The sequence below is a fragment of the Pseudogymnoascus verrucosus genome (genome assembly GCF_001662655.1).
Source record: "Pseudogymnoascus verrucosus strain UAMH 10579 unplaced genomic scaffold scaffold_11, whole genome shotgun sequence".
Taxonomy (NCBI): Eukaryota; Fungi; Ascomycota; class Leotiomycetes; order Thelebolales; family Thelebolaceae; genus Pseudogymnoascus; species Pseudogymnoascus verrucosus.
Window position 1 is genome coordinate 481,042 of NW_017263662.1, and position 15,446 is coordinate 496,487.

Here is a 15,446-nt window from a genome sequence, read left to right on the forward strand (position 1 = left end):
GATGTTGTAAGATCCGAGTCGGGCGTTAAGAAAGCGATGGTCCCGCGAGCCGTTATTACCACGCTAGAGGTTGGTAGGGCTTAAAGTGAGATTTGACATACAATAGCTACAACTGCCATAGCATCCAATCTTGTTGGATACGAGGTTCGAGAGACACTATTTACGCCTCGATGGTCTTTAGGTGAGAGCGCGATTTATTACGGTTTTGGGATTAGCTCGGAAGCTCTGTTGATGATGAAAGCTCCAAGCCACCGGCCGGACGTTAGAAGGAAGCAGGTCCCGAGCAATTATCACCAACCGGAGATTAGTACAGTAGGGCTTAATACGAAGATAGATATGCAATACATAACAAGCAATACAATACATAAAAAGTAGTATCATCGGCATAGTCCTAGACCGAGGAACAAGAGGGGCATTTTATGCGATCATTATGAAAACACAAAATCGTGCCTGAAACACAAGGCACTAAGACCCGTCAATGCCATCACAGCTACCCCAAAAGTTGAAGCTCCACCAAGAAAGTTACCAGCCATATCAACCTCGAACGTCAAACTCCACGAACCTCACCCACCTAACATCCTCTCCTACCTCAATCACCGCCCTCACATGCTCGCCACCTAACCACCAACCCCCAAACCACAACAATGGGCAACACCGCCTCCAAAGCCGCCCGCTCCACGCGCAAATACCCAACCACAGCCTCCCCCTCCATCTCCAACCGCCCCACGCCCTCCTCCCGCTCCACCGTAAAAGCCTCGGGCACACGCAACGCCGGTATGCCTTCCCTATACCTCCTACCCCCTCCGCCTCCCTTCCTACCCGTCGCACTATCCCCCACCTCCCCACCAAACACTTTGAAAAACAGTAAAACTAACACGACGCCTTCCTAGAAATCTCCCGCGACGCCCAAGACCCCGACTTCTCCTCCCCCCCCACCTCGGCCTTCGCACAGCGCCTACGCACATTAGGAGCTGTGAAACCGATGCCGACGCACTCGCCCAGCGCTACGACTGTGCAGCCGCCTACGAACTACCCCCCTACCTCCACCTCCACCGGCTCGTCGACTTCCAGTTTTGCCCCTTCGACCACGGCTTCGGCGCCACCTACAAACCCCTCTCTCCTAATATTCCACTCCCGCACCCGACTCGCGAGGGAGGCAGAGGCGGAGTTTGAAGCTGCTACGCGCGGGGGACAACAGGCCCTAAGGAGGTTTCTGGATGTTGGGGGGGTGAGGGGTGTGGTTGAGATGGTGGGGAAGGGGAGGGGAGGGGAGATGGGTGTTGATCCCGTCGTCGTGAGGGCGCTGGGGAGGGGGGTTGTGGGGGTTAGTGATGTTAGGAGGGGTGGGGGGCAGGGGATATAGTTATAGGAGTGGGAGGGGCATGAGGGGTGATTGATAAGAGGAGGGCGAAAGGGAATTAAGGGGCGAGGAGAGGATGAGAGGAAGGGAGAAGCTGTATATATATGTATGTGATGTAAGATATACTGTATTTTTTGTATACTAAACATAAACAACCCCATCGATCCAATCCATGCACCCCCCCCCCCCCCCAACCAACAGTCGCGCACGCAAGAGCCATTTCCATGTCATTCACCAATCGCATCCCCCCAAAACTGCTCAGCCAGCAATGCATCCCCGCGCCGCAACGAAGAAGAAGGACAAAAAGCTAACTTCCAACCAACCTCCAAAAGCCTGCACCAACTACGCCTTGCACCACTTGCTTTCCTCCTTCATCCCTCCATTGGCAGTCCCCCCCCAATCCCCGGCACCTGCGGGCTCAGCAGCTATCCCTTAGAATCAGCAGCCTACCAAGCAGCATGGCCCCCATCCATCCTCAGATCTGCCCCCGTCATAAACGAACTAGCATCACTAAGCAAAAACACCGCCGCGCCCCTATACTCCTCTGGGCTACTCAAGCGGCCCAGCATATTCTGGGCGGGCCAATCGGTCTCCCGCTCGGGGAAGCGCTCGAATAGCTCGGTAACCATCTGCGTGACGATGTAGCCGGGTGACAGGCTGTTGACGCGGATGTGGTGCGTGCCCCATTCCGAGGCGAGGTTGCGGGCGAGTTGAAGGACGGCGGCTTTGGAGGCGTTGTAGGCGGGGCAGATGAGGCCCTAGGGGGGTGGTATTAGGGGGTTATGAGGTGTGGGGGGGAGGAGGGATAAGAAGGAAGAGAGGGGGAAAAGAGGACTCACCCTGTTAGCAACGGTCCCGCTCATACTCCCAATTAACACAATGGATCCGCCTCTTCCTGAGGCAATCATGTGCCTAGCCACTGCTTGCGCCGTCATGAATACCCCCGTTACATTAATCTCGAACATACGACTACCCCCCGTCAGCACCCTGTTCACCTCAATAAACCCCCCCCCCCCCAAAAAAAAAAGAGAAAACTCACTTCGCATCCTCGGCCTTATACTCAATAGCCGGCGTCTCCTGCTGAATCCCCGCCGCCGCAATCAGTCCATCAATCCCCCCCTCCCTCTCCGCAATCCCATCCACAACCCCCCTCAGCACATCCACCTCCCTCACATCCACGCGCGCGTACTCGAGTCGCGTCCCCAGTGCGAGGGCTTTCTCCTGCACGCGCGCGAACTCAGGACTGGGCTCAGAGAGCCGGTCGAGGGCGTAGACGGTCGCGCCGGCTTCGAGAAGGGCTTCGGCTTGCACGAGGCCCAGGCCACGGCCGGCGCCGGAGACGACGACGATCTTGCCTGCGAGGGAGAACTCGGGTAGGACATGGGGGTTTGCTGTGGTTTTAGCTGCGGTGGCTGTGGAACTGGATCTTGAAGTTGAAAGAGGAGCTGTGATAACGACACGGGAGGTGGAAATGGAAGGGCGACCAGCAGCAGCTGCTGCCGCTGTGAGACTAGAAAGGGGACTGCTGCGGCAGGTGGCAGCAGCAAAACCCCCCTTCGACAGGCCCCCGTGATTGTTGTGCCTGGGCGCCGCAGCGCTGAAGGCGCGGAGGGGGGGTCGCACGGCAGTAGGTGCGCGGGCGAGGGGGCGGGCGCCGAGCCGGGTTAAGCTGCGTGGAAGGGTGAGCATTGCGGCGCGGGGGACAAGGGGAGGGGAGGACGGATGGCGGGCTGGTTCGTGGAAGGGTTTGGGGGTGTTTTGGCGGCGGTGTTGTACGGGGATTTTTGGGCGTGTGTGCGTTTGTGCGAGGTGAAGGTTTGGGGGGTTTGTGTCACGAAGGTGATGATGGGGAAGGGATGGAGGAGAGGGTTATGGGTGCCGTGAGCTGAGCTGGCTCTTTGGCGGCTGACTGGGCTGGGGCGGTGGTCGTGGCCGATTCCTTGGGGAGAGTGGAGGTGGGGTTTTTTTTGGCGTGGAGCTCGGTCTTCGTCGTGGGGTTGTGCTGGTCGTTGGTGGGCGGGTGTGGTGATGGGGGGGGGCCGCGGGGATGGTCGGGGCCAACGGATAGCTTGGAGCTATGCAGCAAGTCACTCAGCCATACGGAGTACATATTTCCTATAGAGCGTTAGTAAAAGGGTTTAGTAGAGTTTAGTAGAGCTTAGTAGAGGGTTAGTATTGTGGTAGTAGAGTCGTAGCACAGTAATGGCGCGTTTGTACTTAGCCGGCAAGTCACCACTATGTATGGAAGCACGAGTGCTTTACCACCAGCACCAAATCTAGGAAACCGTGGAGATCCCGTGATCGGTGTGGCGTGTATGGGCGGCTGGTTGGTGCCAACGGAGTTATGGCTGTTGGTTGGTTCTGTTTGATAGTGTTAGATCGATGTTGGTAAGAGAAGTACTGCATTATCGGTGGCTTAATACCCGGCTGTTTCTGTCACTTCTGTCACTTCGGTCACTTCTGTCGTCACTTTCCCTATCGTCCACGGCGGTTAGAAGGTAGAGCTACAGCCTATAAAGTGATCTAAGAAGCAATATATGCAAGTACCCGTTGTACCCCTCATACCCCGCAGTACTTACAATTGTTGTATCTCGTGTCACGTTTGTTGGGCACATAAAGGGACGGTAATGGGCACGTACGACGACCATAAACGGCTCTGAGACCACTCTGCTATTGGTTTATATGCTGTTCGTATGTCGTATGCTGTTGGGTGGCAGAGATACGCAATCCAGGTGGATAAATAAAATAACGAATAGCTTAATAAATAGAATACTATAAATATTCCCATTGGCCGTCATAAATAGCTTACTTGCAGTTATTTTAGAAGAAGTATCATTTCTCATCATCATCGCCTAGAACGGGAATCCCGAAACGGCAATCCGGGAAAATCGGTTCTTGTCATGTGGGGGAGAAGTGGGTCGTCCCAACTCTTCAGCGGGTCCTGTCAGAATTGACCCCCACTCTCCCGCATTTTTATCACGTGATGGATATAATTAGGTCAATCACGTGCTTGTATCTCACAGTCACGTGTATATTCAACCATCACTCCGTCCTTGATACTATTCCGTGGATACCACAGGTCGTTCCTTCCTCATATTATTACGAGAATATGAGAGGACGCTGCTTCCTAAGATGATCACGTGTATGTCACCACCCTAATAAGACAGATACAGCCCCTTGCATATATCTCAAATCTCCGGGTGTGTGCTACCAACAGTCTGTCATACAGCCTCATTCTTGACCTATTCTTGTCCTACCACTAAAATCTCTTCCCCATCACCCGGCTGCATTGACGAAAAGGTATAGGTGTACGATCACGTAGCATTCCATCGAGTCAAGGGAGTACGATTGGTGTTTTACTGTACTCAGTTGTTGTATCTCCAGCTTCAGCGTGTCACCAGATCGGGGATCGTGATATATGACGGTAACTTTCTTAAGACATATTAACCTCGGAGGTTGTCCTGGCGCATGGTTATGAAGCTACTCCCATAACATTCTAGCGAGTCGAGGGAGTCGAGGGAGTCGAGGGAGTACTGTTGGTGTTTCACTGTAATCAGTTGTTGTTGCATTTTTGTGGTGGTTAGAAATGCGTGTTCACAGCACGCATTTGGTAAGTGTTCTCAGTTTTATACGTTGAGGTTCATCTGCTACCTGCTCAATCCCTGGGCCGGATGCCAATGGTCGATATAGCAAGAACCATTACAACAGCTCTGGTCTAGTTTTGACGTGTGATGCTGCTCGCTAGAGCTGTTGGGAGCTCGAAGCAAGGGGCTAACATAGACAGCAAAGCGAGTAAGGGGCTTCTATAATCTTAAATCACAAAGCTCTCGGGAACGCGAATGACAGGAAGTTGCCCTTACCGAACGGGAAGAGTGCACTTTAAAATTACAGGGCAACCATAACCCCTTTCTGTATATGTGTTAGACCACCTCCTAGGACTGCGAATAATGATTCAAAGACGGGAAGAAATTGGCTTTGCGAGCCCCAACTGTAACAATGCATTTTATAAGGTTATAGAGTGACTAATCAGTTCTCTACGCATCTATTGAACGAGCCCCTCGACTGGAAACAAGGGAGCTTGAATCAGACGAACAGGACGGACGAAATGGCAACTTATAAATTAACTACGCCCACCTCTGTGGCTGTATCTGGAGCACCTCTCACCAGACTTCATTCTTCCTCACAAACCCACGACGCAACTAAATCCACCCCCAACTACACCCACCAACCGCCACAATGCAACTCGCCTCCCTCCTCACCCTCGCCACACTCCTCCTCTCCACCGCCGTGATGGCTGACGACTGCTACAAAGTCAGGCACTTCGGATACGGCCGCTACTGTTCGTTGGGGAAGTGCAAGGACGGATACAAGCCGCTCGAAAACAGATTCTGTGATATGAAGGCGGCGTGCTGCAATACGTACTGCTGTAGGGGATAGGATAAATTAGAGGGTTAAGAAGGATATGCGAGGTGAGTTTGGGGTCCGCACAGGATGTGGATTCCGGGGTTGGAGCTGATTTGATAAGCAGAGAAAAAGCAAATGGGGGAGGCATGTTATTTTCTTGGCTTGGGGGGGGTTGATGGGGAGGGGTGACGGATACACATTCTAAGTAATAGATTATTCTGAAATAAATGGGGTTGAAAACCACAAACTCATTGTGATGTATGCGCTGCAAGAGCTATAGCTCGAGTCCCCCCATGCAAGGGCAAATTAAGACATTATAACGGCCCTTTTGCTTCCCCTAGCATATCTCGATTCGGGGGATCGAGATATGGCAATCCCCATTAGAATCTGGTGGAACTACCTTACTTCAAAAGTTGGAACACGAGACTCCGAGGGGGTGCTGTTGGAAAATAGGGTTTGTCATCTGAAGTTTAGAGATCCCCCCTTTCGGGGTTGGGAATCACTTATATACTCTTAATCCGTATGTCACCATCCAGAAACCACAGCCGCCAGTCTCGCAGCCGTGCTTAGTCTCACAATCGCTCTCAGACCCACAAACTTCCTGCCAAACCTCACACCGACACACTCACATACCTACCGCCTTCCAACTATCACCCATCCGCCCACTACAATGCGTCTCGCCACCATCCTCCTCCTCGCCACAACCCTCGCATTTGGACTTGCAGCCCCTTATCCTTATAAATCACACTGTTATGAGCTATACAACCAGGGAGACCCTAAACATTGTTCGTGGTGTAATGGGGGGTATCAACCTGTTTATAATGGGTTTTGCGATACGGTGAATTCGTGCTGTCACGTCCAGTGCTGTATATAGGGGGAAGCGAGGGGAGACAAGCTGAGAATATTTGCCTCTATTTCTCAATTTAGGGGAACGTGAGATGTCATATGCATATATCGACCCCGACAGCATCTGGTGGAACTGCCTTGCTTCCAACGTTAGAATGAAAGATCCGGGGGGTTCAGTTTAGAGAATGTATAGCTTTTTATTCTAGAGACTGGAGATGTCCACTTGGGGACTGGGGAGTACTTATAGACCCCCAATCCTTCTATCCTTCTCCACAGACCACAGTCACCTGTCCTAAAATCACACTCCGTCTCAGTCTCACAAATCGCCCACACAACTTCAAGCCCACCACTACAGCAAAGCTCAAGCCCTCACAATGCGTCTTGTCACCCTCTTCTTCCTTGTCACGACCCTAGTCTCCACCTCTCAAGCAAAAGAAGATTGTTACGGACTATTCAACTACGGGACAAGCAGTCATTGTGCACTGTGCAATAAAGGCTACGAGGTTGTGTTCGAGGGGTTTTGCGATACGAAGAATGCATGCTGTTATGTTTCTTGCTGTCGATGGGTTAAATAGGGAAGGGGGGATTGGGGGAGTGGAAGTGGAAGTTAAAATGGGTAGCGAGGTGTTTGGATAGGTTGGGACAATTATGTGGCTTCGGAGATGGGAAGAGGGAGGGGGGTTATTGGGTTATAACGTATAAGAAAACGCTAGTATAAATTTCAGCATTGTTATCAAATTATATGATTTAGTCCGCCGGTGTGAAGACGCTTATATTCCGGGGTAAAACAACAGGAATATATGAGCAAGGGGTGCTGGATGAGGGTGGGATGGACCTGTAGTAGATAGTGAGGCTTTTCGGCACGTCACATTGCCTAACTTTATCTTGTATTATGGCTTTCTCATGTTGCATAGCATTCGCACACGAGGTCATCTGTAGGACGCCAAGCACATCCACGTCATCTGAAGAATTCAAATGGAATTTTCTACGGTAATACACATAGAAAACACGTCGGACAGACAAGCCGTCAACTCAAATAACCTACGTTACCCCTCTCGGCGAGCTCGCCCTCGAGGCGCGGATCCGGAGTATATAAAGATAATGGTCAACCTCTTGCTTCGATGAATAACACAGAGCTACCACATTATTATTACCAGTAAAACAAGAAAAAAGAACACTCATACCAAACCAATCATGAAAACCCCCTTCGCGGCCCTCCTCACCTTCGCCCTCCTCACTACCTCCAACGCTGCATACCAGTGCCTTGATTCAGCACCCAACCTATACTGCTGCCAGAACCACCCCTTCGCCTGCCAGATTCGTGCGTCCCCCTTCTCCACCTACCTTTCTCCACCTTTCCGGCAGCTGCAGCTAACCGCTTCTTCCATCACCGTAGTGCGAGACCCAGGTCAAGACCCGTCAAAACCGCCTGGAGCTTCATATCAACCTGCCGATTTAAACGCGTTCGCAGCGGCTTGCACGCGACTCAATGGGGCGTCATGGCCAGCTTGCTGTTATGTAGATGCGGCGATAGTAGGTTGACCCATTTGCTTTGCGTGTGGGTTTGAGAAGGTATGCTGACGGGTGGGATAGACGTCGTGTAATCGGGCATTCAATACCAAAAATCGCAGACAGAATCGTAAGATTGCAAAGTACGAAGATTAACTATTTGAAGAGGGGGTTTTTGGTTGACTGATAATTTTTTTTAGCTGGGGTACTTTGGACGGGTATGCTACGGAACTTCCACAGGGGTATCAGACACAAGCTCCAAAATACTGATGGAGGGAAAGAGGGGTGAGGGGTGGTGATGATAATTATGACAGGGATGACTATGACTTCCACTCTGAGACTGGTATTAAGCAATAGATAAAGTTATGGGCCCTAAAGTTATAGCGATGAACGTTCCGATTGGAAATTTGCAACGGCTTTGCTACTGTTTTTGGCAGTGTCTTGTTTAATTGTTGGTCGCCATGAGAACCGTTGAAACTGTCAAATCTCAGTAGCACAATGTGAGACACATAAGTTCCACACCACACGGTACACACTCAGTAACCAGCTTCGTTCCCCAGGTCTCGGCAATGGAAGTTAAATCCTTTGCCAATATTTGGGTTTAAATGGGGGGAACCCCCCTCTTGTCAGAGATACAATTCCTCGTCGCTGTCTTAGTCGTAAGTCCGCCGTTATTGATTCAGCCTTTACACGACTCCATATACCCCCCACAAGACACCCATCAATCTCCTACCATGCATCTCAAAACTACTCTTTTTATCACTGCCATATTTGTTTCCACCTCCATGGCTGCTTTGCGATTTCCAACTACGGAAAGCCCGACCCCTGCCAATCCTGCGGACGACGTATATTTCGACCCACGAGTGAGCTGTGCGATGTCAAGACGAGCTGTTGCCCTGGCTTCTGCTGCTTTCCAGTAAAAAGAGTTTTTTTTTTAATAACTATAAAGTGGGGTAAGTTGACTCTATTTTGTTCCTGGATATGGAACTGAGACAGTGTCTGAGGGCAGAAGATAACAACTATAAGCTTCGGATGGTGTGGCTAGTTCTGATTTTAGTGGATCAATGAAATGCCATGTTATTGAGCAGCACATATAAAAGTTACAGTGACACCTGTTTTGAATGAAACTTGCAACGGCCCGGATGAACGTTGTGTAAGGCTGCCCTCCCAGTTTTGTCTTATTGAGCATCTGGACTCGCTGAAGATTGTGATCTACGCCTACATTCATGCAGTCCTACCTCGCCATTCAAAATGTGAGACCCTGCCATAGTCACGATGGACCATGTATCTCAAACCTTTCTTCATTTTGGTCCTGCTCCGAAATCCCCAGGGAGGCTTCGACATACTTATAGACCCCCTCCGCCGGCGCCTCCAATGCCCCCCTCCCATCACAATATATCCCATTTAACCACACAATTGCCATTCTCACAATACCGGTTTTAATCTCAACACCTCGACACTGAACCTCATAAAAAAAATATGCATTTGCAAACCATCCTTTTCGGCATCGCCGCCTTCTTCGTATCCACTTCCGTAGCACAGAGTTGCTACTCGATCCATCAATACGGATTGGTCGACAATGGCTGCGCGCCTTGCAAGACCAACTACACAATCACCTCCCTCGACGACTGCGATATTACCAAAAAATGCTGCAGCGGCGTCTGCTGCAAACCGGCGCAGACCTCGTTTCCATGATAGATGTATGGTAAGATTCACACTGCTGTTGTAGCTTCTGGGCTTGGATTGGAGCTGACTTGGTATCACAGGGCATCGCATCGGCAGACGCCGATGGATTTCAATTTTGCGACTTTTTCTAGCTATCACCTCGCCTTATATCCGGACCTCTGATTTTGGTGTTCGACAGGCTCAAGGACTGGGATGGATTTGGTGTAACCTTGATGTTATGAGGTTTGGGGGCATACCGTGTTGCAAAGTAGAATAGTAATAGTGATCAATCTTCAACCCAAAATTTTACAATGGCCTTGCTTGACAATGCGTGAGTCCGTCTTACGGCGTTATATCTTTATCCAGACACCAGAGTTGCTGGTATATGATCGCAAAATTCACACTTGTACTATGAACCCACACAACCTTACTTTATAATAATATTCTTCACACTTCAATAGATAATTCATGTTTATTTTTATTTTTATACAACAAGTAATTCTATTGTTGGCTTTACGAAAGCCATTTCATTGATTGGCTGACACAACCCCACTCTTTTCGAATAAGAGCTACAGCACATACCACTTTCTCTTGGAGCTTGGTTATTAATATTATTGTTACGGAGCAATGGTTACTGCAGCCATGGTCGCACTGATATATAAGATATCACATTCATTTACCAGAAGGAGAATATCTTGGCATCGAGATGTGTTTAAAACACAACGTCCTTGCATCAAAATCAACCCTGTGACTCTTTTCCGGCATAACTGAACGAGACGGAACTGACTACGACAATTACACGCCCAGATATGTCTATTGTTAATAAGTACTTATTAGGGCCCCATTCCCACATTCAGAGCAATCTTCTCACAATACATACATACAGTCTATACACTCCATCGCAGACCTAGCTACTCCACCCAAAGAACATGAGTGCCCGCCTGGTCTAACGTTTCAACGTGCATTTTCAAGCTTCTGGATTGAACGTGAGTGCTGTCTCGGCAAATGCTGCCCATAGACGTGCTATGCGTGGTGAGTTAGGTTCTACCCCCCTTCTTAGACTTGGTCTGATTTAACGCCTTCGAGAGTTGACAAAGCTACGTGTTGAGATACTACACTTCCAATTGCCTGTAGCTTAGGGGTCGACGTGGATGCAATGCATTTTTAAGAGTTAGGCCTTCAAATATAGCGTCTATTTCAAATAAACCCCTCATTTTGAATATATTCCCGTGACTCCTAAATATGTTCAAGTATAAAGTAATTCTAGGGCCTTCCACGCCTGCCACCATGTGAGCATTATATGACGTATCCCCGTAATTACCCAGATATGCGTAGCTGTTATTATATGGTATGTATATAGCGGTTTAGCTGCATAGTGCATACCTGCTCTCCTGGTGCAAAATTCTTCCGTGAAAGAGCGAGCTCCTGGAATGGACACGAGTGTTGCCCTAGTTACCCCCCCCCCAAAGACGTGACCGTGACCCCCAAGACGTGATGACACGGTGACTTCTACTTTATTCTTTCCTTCTGGCTTGTTGCTAATGGCCTCATTAGATCACAGTCTTACCATATTCTAGTTGTGTTGTTTGAAGAGCGATGGGATCGGTTAACGACGTGGATTTGGTGCATTTTAAAAGGTGCTACTAATGATAGAATAACAAAACTACCCATTAATATTGAATTGAATAATTGAATAATGTCTTAAACTCCATTCAATATCGCTTTAAAATAAACCCCTTACTCAAAACTTGCTCTTATGATGGAAATGATGAGATATCACCTATTAAATGTCGAAGTAAGGAATGTATTAAGTCAATGTCTTACTAGTTGCATTCCTATGGCTCATAAATATTTCCCTGAGAAGTACTTATAGGCCTCTCCTTGTCCACATTTAGGGCACAACACTTATTTCACATCCCGTCAAAAAAGAAAACGAGTCCACCCTTCAACCACTACCATGCATCTTAAAGTTATTCTTCTCGGCGCCGCTGCCTTGTTCGCATCAGCTTCCGCAGCGCCCCCAGTGAGCAACGACTGCTTGCCCATTACAAACTACGGCACCGTGCAAATGGGCTGCAAACTGTGCCCGGCCGGTCTTACATACATTGGTTGGATCAGCGATAACTGCCATCTTGGATACCAGTGCTGCCGTGGCCTTTGCTGTGTACCTTGAAGGTATTTTAGACTCACATCTCTCTTTAGACTTGTTGCTGACATGATAGCTTAGCTAGTTGGCGGATACTACCGACACAAGACGGCACACCTTCAGTTCAGTTCAGAGGCTTTCTCAAATGGTACTCTTGTCACACAGTGGGCATGTTGTCCGAGGGGCTCTGGGGTTATCAATGTGGATTCAGTGCATTTGTAAGAGTGCTTGCTCCGAGAATGAGATCGCATAACCATCTATTTAACAGAACACAATGATTTACAATCAAGCCTTGATTTCAAATTATACTCTCGTGATTCCTATATTGTTTTTAATCAAGAAGCGGTATTAAAGGACCTCTCTATGCCCCCATTCAGAGCAACTTCCGCAGCATCCCACAACCAGTCTACAGCCACAAACGAATCTTCCAGCCATTACAATGCATCTCAAGGCCATTATTCTCGGCATCGCTGCCACCACGGCATCCTTAGCTTCCGCAGCCCCCCCAGCGCCTCAGGGTTGCAAACCCGTTAATGGTGGATCGTTCGGACCCGCACATTTCCACTGTAGACAAGTCAACTGCGAGGCTGGCGAATACTTCCACTTATATACAAAGGGTTGCAACTATGAACGTCAGTGCTGTGATGGTTATTGCTGCAACTACAAGTGAGTTAAACTCTACCTCTCTCGAGCTTGTTGTTGACTTGATATCTTAGATAGTTGGCGGACGCCATGGAGAACGTCACAAAGTCACAGATAATGGGATTTGGATATTCCTAATTTCAGTAGTATTTTTAAATTATAACCCCGCCGTGCTCCGGCTATGTGGTTTGAAGGGTTCGGGTTATTATGTGGACTTGGTGTGCATTTAAAAATCATGTGAACCAAATAGCATTACTATCCATCAAACTAAGCCGTTTTGAAAAACTTATCCCTCTTAATAAATATATTGGTATCAAAATGTCGTGAAGTCATAACGCCCATTACTTCAAAAGAAACCCCCTGTGATGTGCGTAGCCAGAGAATCAAGCTCTTCCCAACCAAACCCCCTCTGCCCCAGCCTCCATATCCCCCCCAGTTCGCCCCCCTAGTTCGGTCCCACAGGAGCGGCAATGCATTGATGATCCTACACACAATCAGCACTGTCTCAATAATCCCCCGAACCGCCATCACACCAAGACATGGCTTACATTTTCTCCGTGACAGCAGCCCGGCATATGCCCCCCGTTATTCTTCTTATCGGCATACATACACATGTGCCAGAACTCATCATAACTAGCTAGCGTCCTGGTGACTAGAGTGGTGCACATATAGTATTAATAAGCTGCTCCTCAGACGTCGAGGTTATGGGGCTGGTAAGACTAACCAGGGGCACAAGATTCTGGGAAGATAATCTTGTCGTAGCCAGCACAGCATTTTAAGATCGTGTGGTTCGTGGGGCAGTGGTAGACTGGTGCGTCCAGGTGATTAGGGAGGACGAGAGCGAGGGATGTGGTGAATACGAAAAAGAATATGGCGATCATGTTTGCTGCCAGTTGAAGTGAGAAGAAAAATTAAAAAGGTCTCAGAATTGCATGGCCAGGGGTGATATTTATACAAATACCCTGAGGAAAACTCTGCTTTTTATATACACAACTGCACAGCTCGTATCCTCGCCTCGCACAGTTCACGCATAAGCAAGGGGGAGTCCTGTGCGACGGGCACTAACTTCTCCCCGCAGACGTGTTCTAGGAACCCGTCACACATTCAGCCTTACTTCAATCCTTCGGATGAAGTTGTACTTATATAGTTGGCACCGTGGATATTTGCGCTGGTTCTGTGATGGGTCGAAGGGTGACTGGAAGCAAGGGACAGACGATGAGAAGGTCCGAATGAGAAAATTAACGTTGTATGTGCTGTGAACCTGTGGGATTTCATTGAATTGTGGTTATTTATAAGCTCATGGAATCCATGAGAGCAGTTGTTTACAGTGTTCTGCTGCGTAATATTTTTACTTTCTCAACATTGGCTTCTCCAGTTACTAATCCGACACCTGTTCCTCGTCCCCATCCAGACTATACAATTTCCTTAACTGTGACATTGATGCGCCGGGAACCCAGTCTAGCACGCCTTTTCTCTTCATCTGAAACCGTAATCTCAACATCTGCATGCGCAATGCACCCACAAGAGTACTGCCACACGGCAAAATTATCTTTTTCTTCTGGCCCGATCACTTTCCGGAGTGTGCTAAAGTATTTGCGGATTACACACTCCCAATTTGCCACTTTGTACCATCGGTAATCGACTTGTACATTTGTGGTCTCGTTGCGGTCGTGGCAGGGAATATAAAGACCGAGATGGATTTGACGGCCAGATGAGTTCTGAGCAACGAGGGAAATAAAAACAGACTCCACGTTTGGGCAGAGCTTGATGAGGGACTGGAAGGGCTCAATGATTTGGGTGAGGAAACTGCACCTATCAAAGTGCCTGCCCCCATCCTCCTCGTCCCGTGATAATATTGGACTGGAGTAAACGAGTGTGATGCTGCGGGCGGAGTGGCGTAGAACATCTTTGTGTTTGAAGGTACTGAGGGCCGCGTCAAAGTCACTCACACCGAGCTCACGGAGCCATATATCCTGTGCGTGCGACTGGCACACCTCAAGAACCTCGTTCCTGATTTGATGGCAGAGTAACTGAAGTTGTTTGGAGCCGAATGAATATTTAAATCTCGTCCTGGAAATATTAGAATTTGAAACGCTAGTTTTTGGTAAAGGTATCGATGCTGTCATGATAGCCCAATGGTCTTTGGACGATCCGAGTACGCGGACATAAATATCATTCCTTATCTCCCTTGGTAAGTCGAGGAAGGCGAGGAAAGTTTTATCTAACCCCCCTTTTTCTTTTATCCTTTCAAATATGTTAGTTATGTCCAGAGAAACTAAAAATGATTATTACCTTGAACCCCGGTTCTCTGGTGAACTGAAACGGCATTCTTGGTCGACCTCGTTGGAATGCCCACAATTCTCCGTACACTCCATATGATCGGGCCAATGCAGGGCCAGCATCAACATAGATGGCTTGCAGGTGTATTCGTGAGCCAACCTCATCGCCCCAAGACCAAAATACGGCGAATAAATATTGGGTGTCTCGAAAGTAATGATAGTGTGGCTGAGGGTGTGCGAGTCTTCGAAATGGTGTCCTAGGCAACATTTGCAGTTGTTGTTCTGCGCGTATTCGATTTGAGAAGGCAGGGGAATAACCAACTCCATTTTAGCCCAGAGAGCCATTATAGCCAAGAGAGAGCAGAGAGACCAAGATAGATTCTTGAGAGAACAGGGTTGTTCAGAAACGAAGACAATCTACCCGCCGAAAACAGGTAAACTCAAAGATGATTTTCGATAGAGACATCCACAATCTCCATTTCCCAGAGTTCGTTTTCGAAATGGCAGACCAAAATGATATCCAATAAGGATAGAAAGGCAAACAGAAAAATTGTAGTGATGTTGAAGAAGTCTGTGATGGTGGGGAGGCGGGAGG

The 15,446-nt window shown here is 48.7% G+C and overlaps 4 protein-coding genes across 4 annotated transcripts; 2 read left to right on the forward strand and 2 right to left on the reverse strand.

Annotated features, from left to right (window-relative positions):
- Positions 1-471: 471 nt before the first annotated feature.
- VE01_03628 (uncharacterized protein) lies at positions 472-1,363 on the forward strand (the record flags this gene model as incomplete). The annotated part of the gene is made up of 2 exons (XM_018273113.2): positions 472-774; positions 891-1,363. Exons 1-2 carry the CDS (start codon positions 645-647, stop codon positions 1,361-1,363), a joined length of 603 nt encoding a protein of 200 aa, XP_018132378.1. The 5' UTR covers positions 472-644.
- A 184-nt stretch (positions 1,364-1,547) lies between these two features.
- On the reverse strand, positions 1,548-3,389 carry VE01_03629 (uncharacterized protein). The gene is made up of 3 exons (XM_018273114.2): positions 2,400-3,389; positions 2,200-2,329; positions 1,548-2,118 (listed from the first exon to the last, which is right to left on the reverse strand). The coding sequence occupies exons 1-3, from the start codon at positions 3,047-3,049 to the stop codon at positions 1,807-1,809; spliced, it is 1,092 nt and encodes a 363-aa protein (XP_018132379.1). The 5' UTR covers positions 3,050-3,389; the 3' UTR covers positions 1,548-1,806.
- A 4,415-nt stretch (positions 3,390-7,804) lies between these two features.
- On the forward strand, positions 7,805-8,389 carry VE01_03630 (uncharacterized protein; the record flags this gene model as incomplete). Its single annotated transcript, XM_018273115.1, has 3 exons — positions 7,805-8,143; positions 8,204-8,262; positions 8,320-8,389. 3 exons carry the CDS (start codon positions 7,805-7,807, stop codon positions 8,387-8,389), a joined length of 468 nt encoding a protein of 155 aa, XP_018132288.1.
- Positions 8,390-13,889: 5,500 nt separating this feature from the next.
- Positions 13,890-15,422, reverse strand: VE01_03631 (uncharacterized protein). The gene is made up of 2 exons (XM_018273116.2): positions 14,865-15,422; positions 13,890-14,816 (listed from the first exon to the last, which is right to left on the reverse strand). The coding sequence occupies exons 1-2, from the start codon at positions 15,194-15,196 to the stop codon at positions 13,985-13,987; spliced, it is 1,164 nt and encodes a 387-aa protein (XP_018132287.1). The 5' UTR covers positions 15,197-15,422; the 3' UTR covers positions 13,890-13,984.
- Positions 15,423-15,446: the final 24 nt, after the last annotated feature.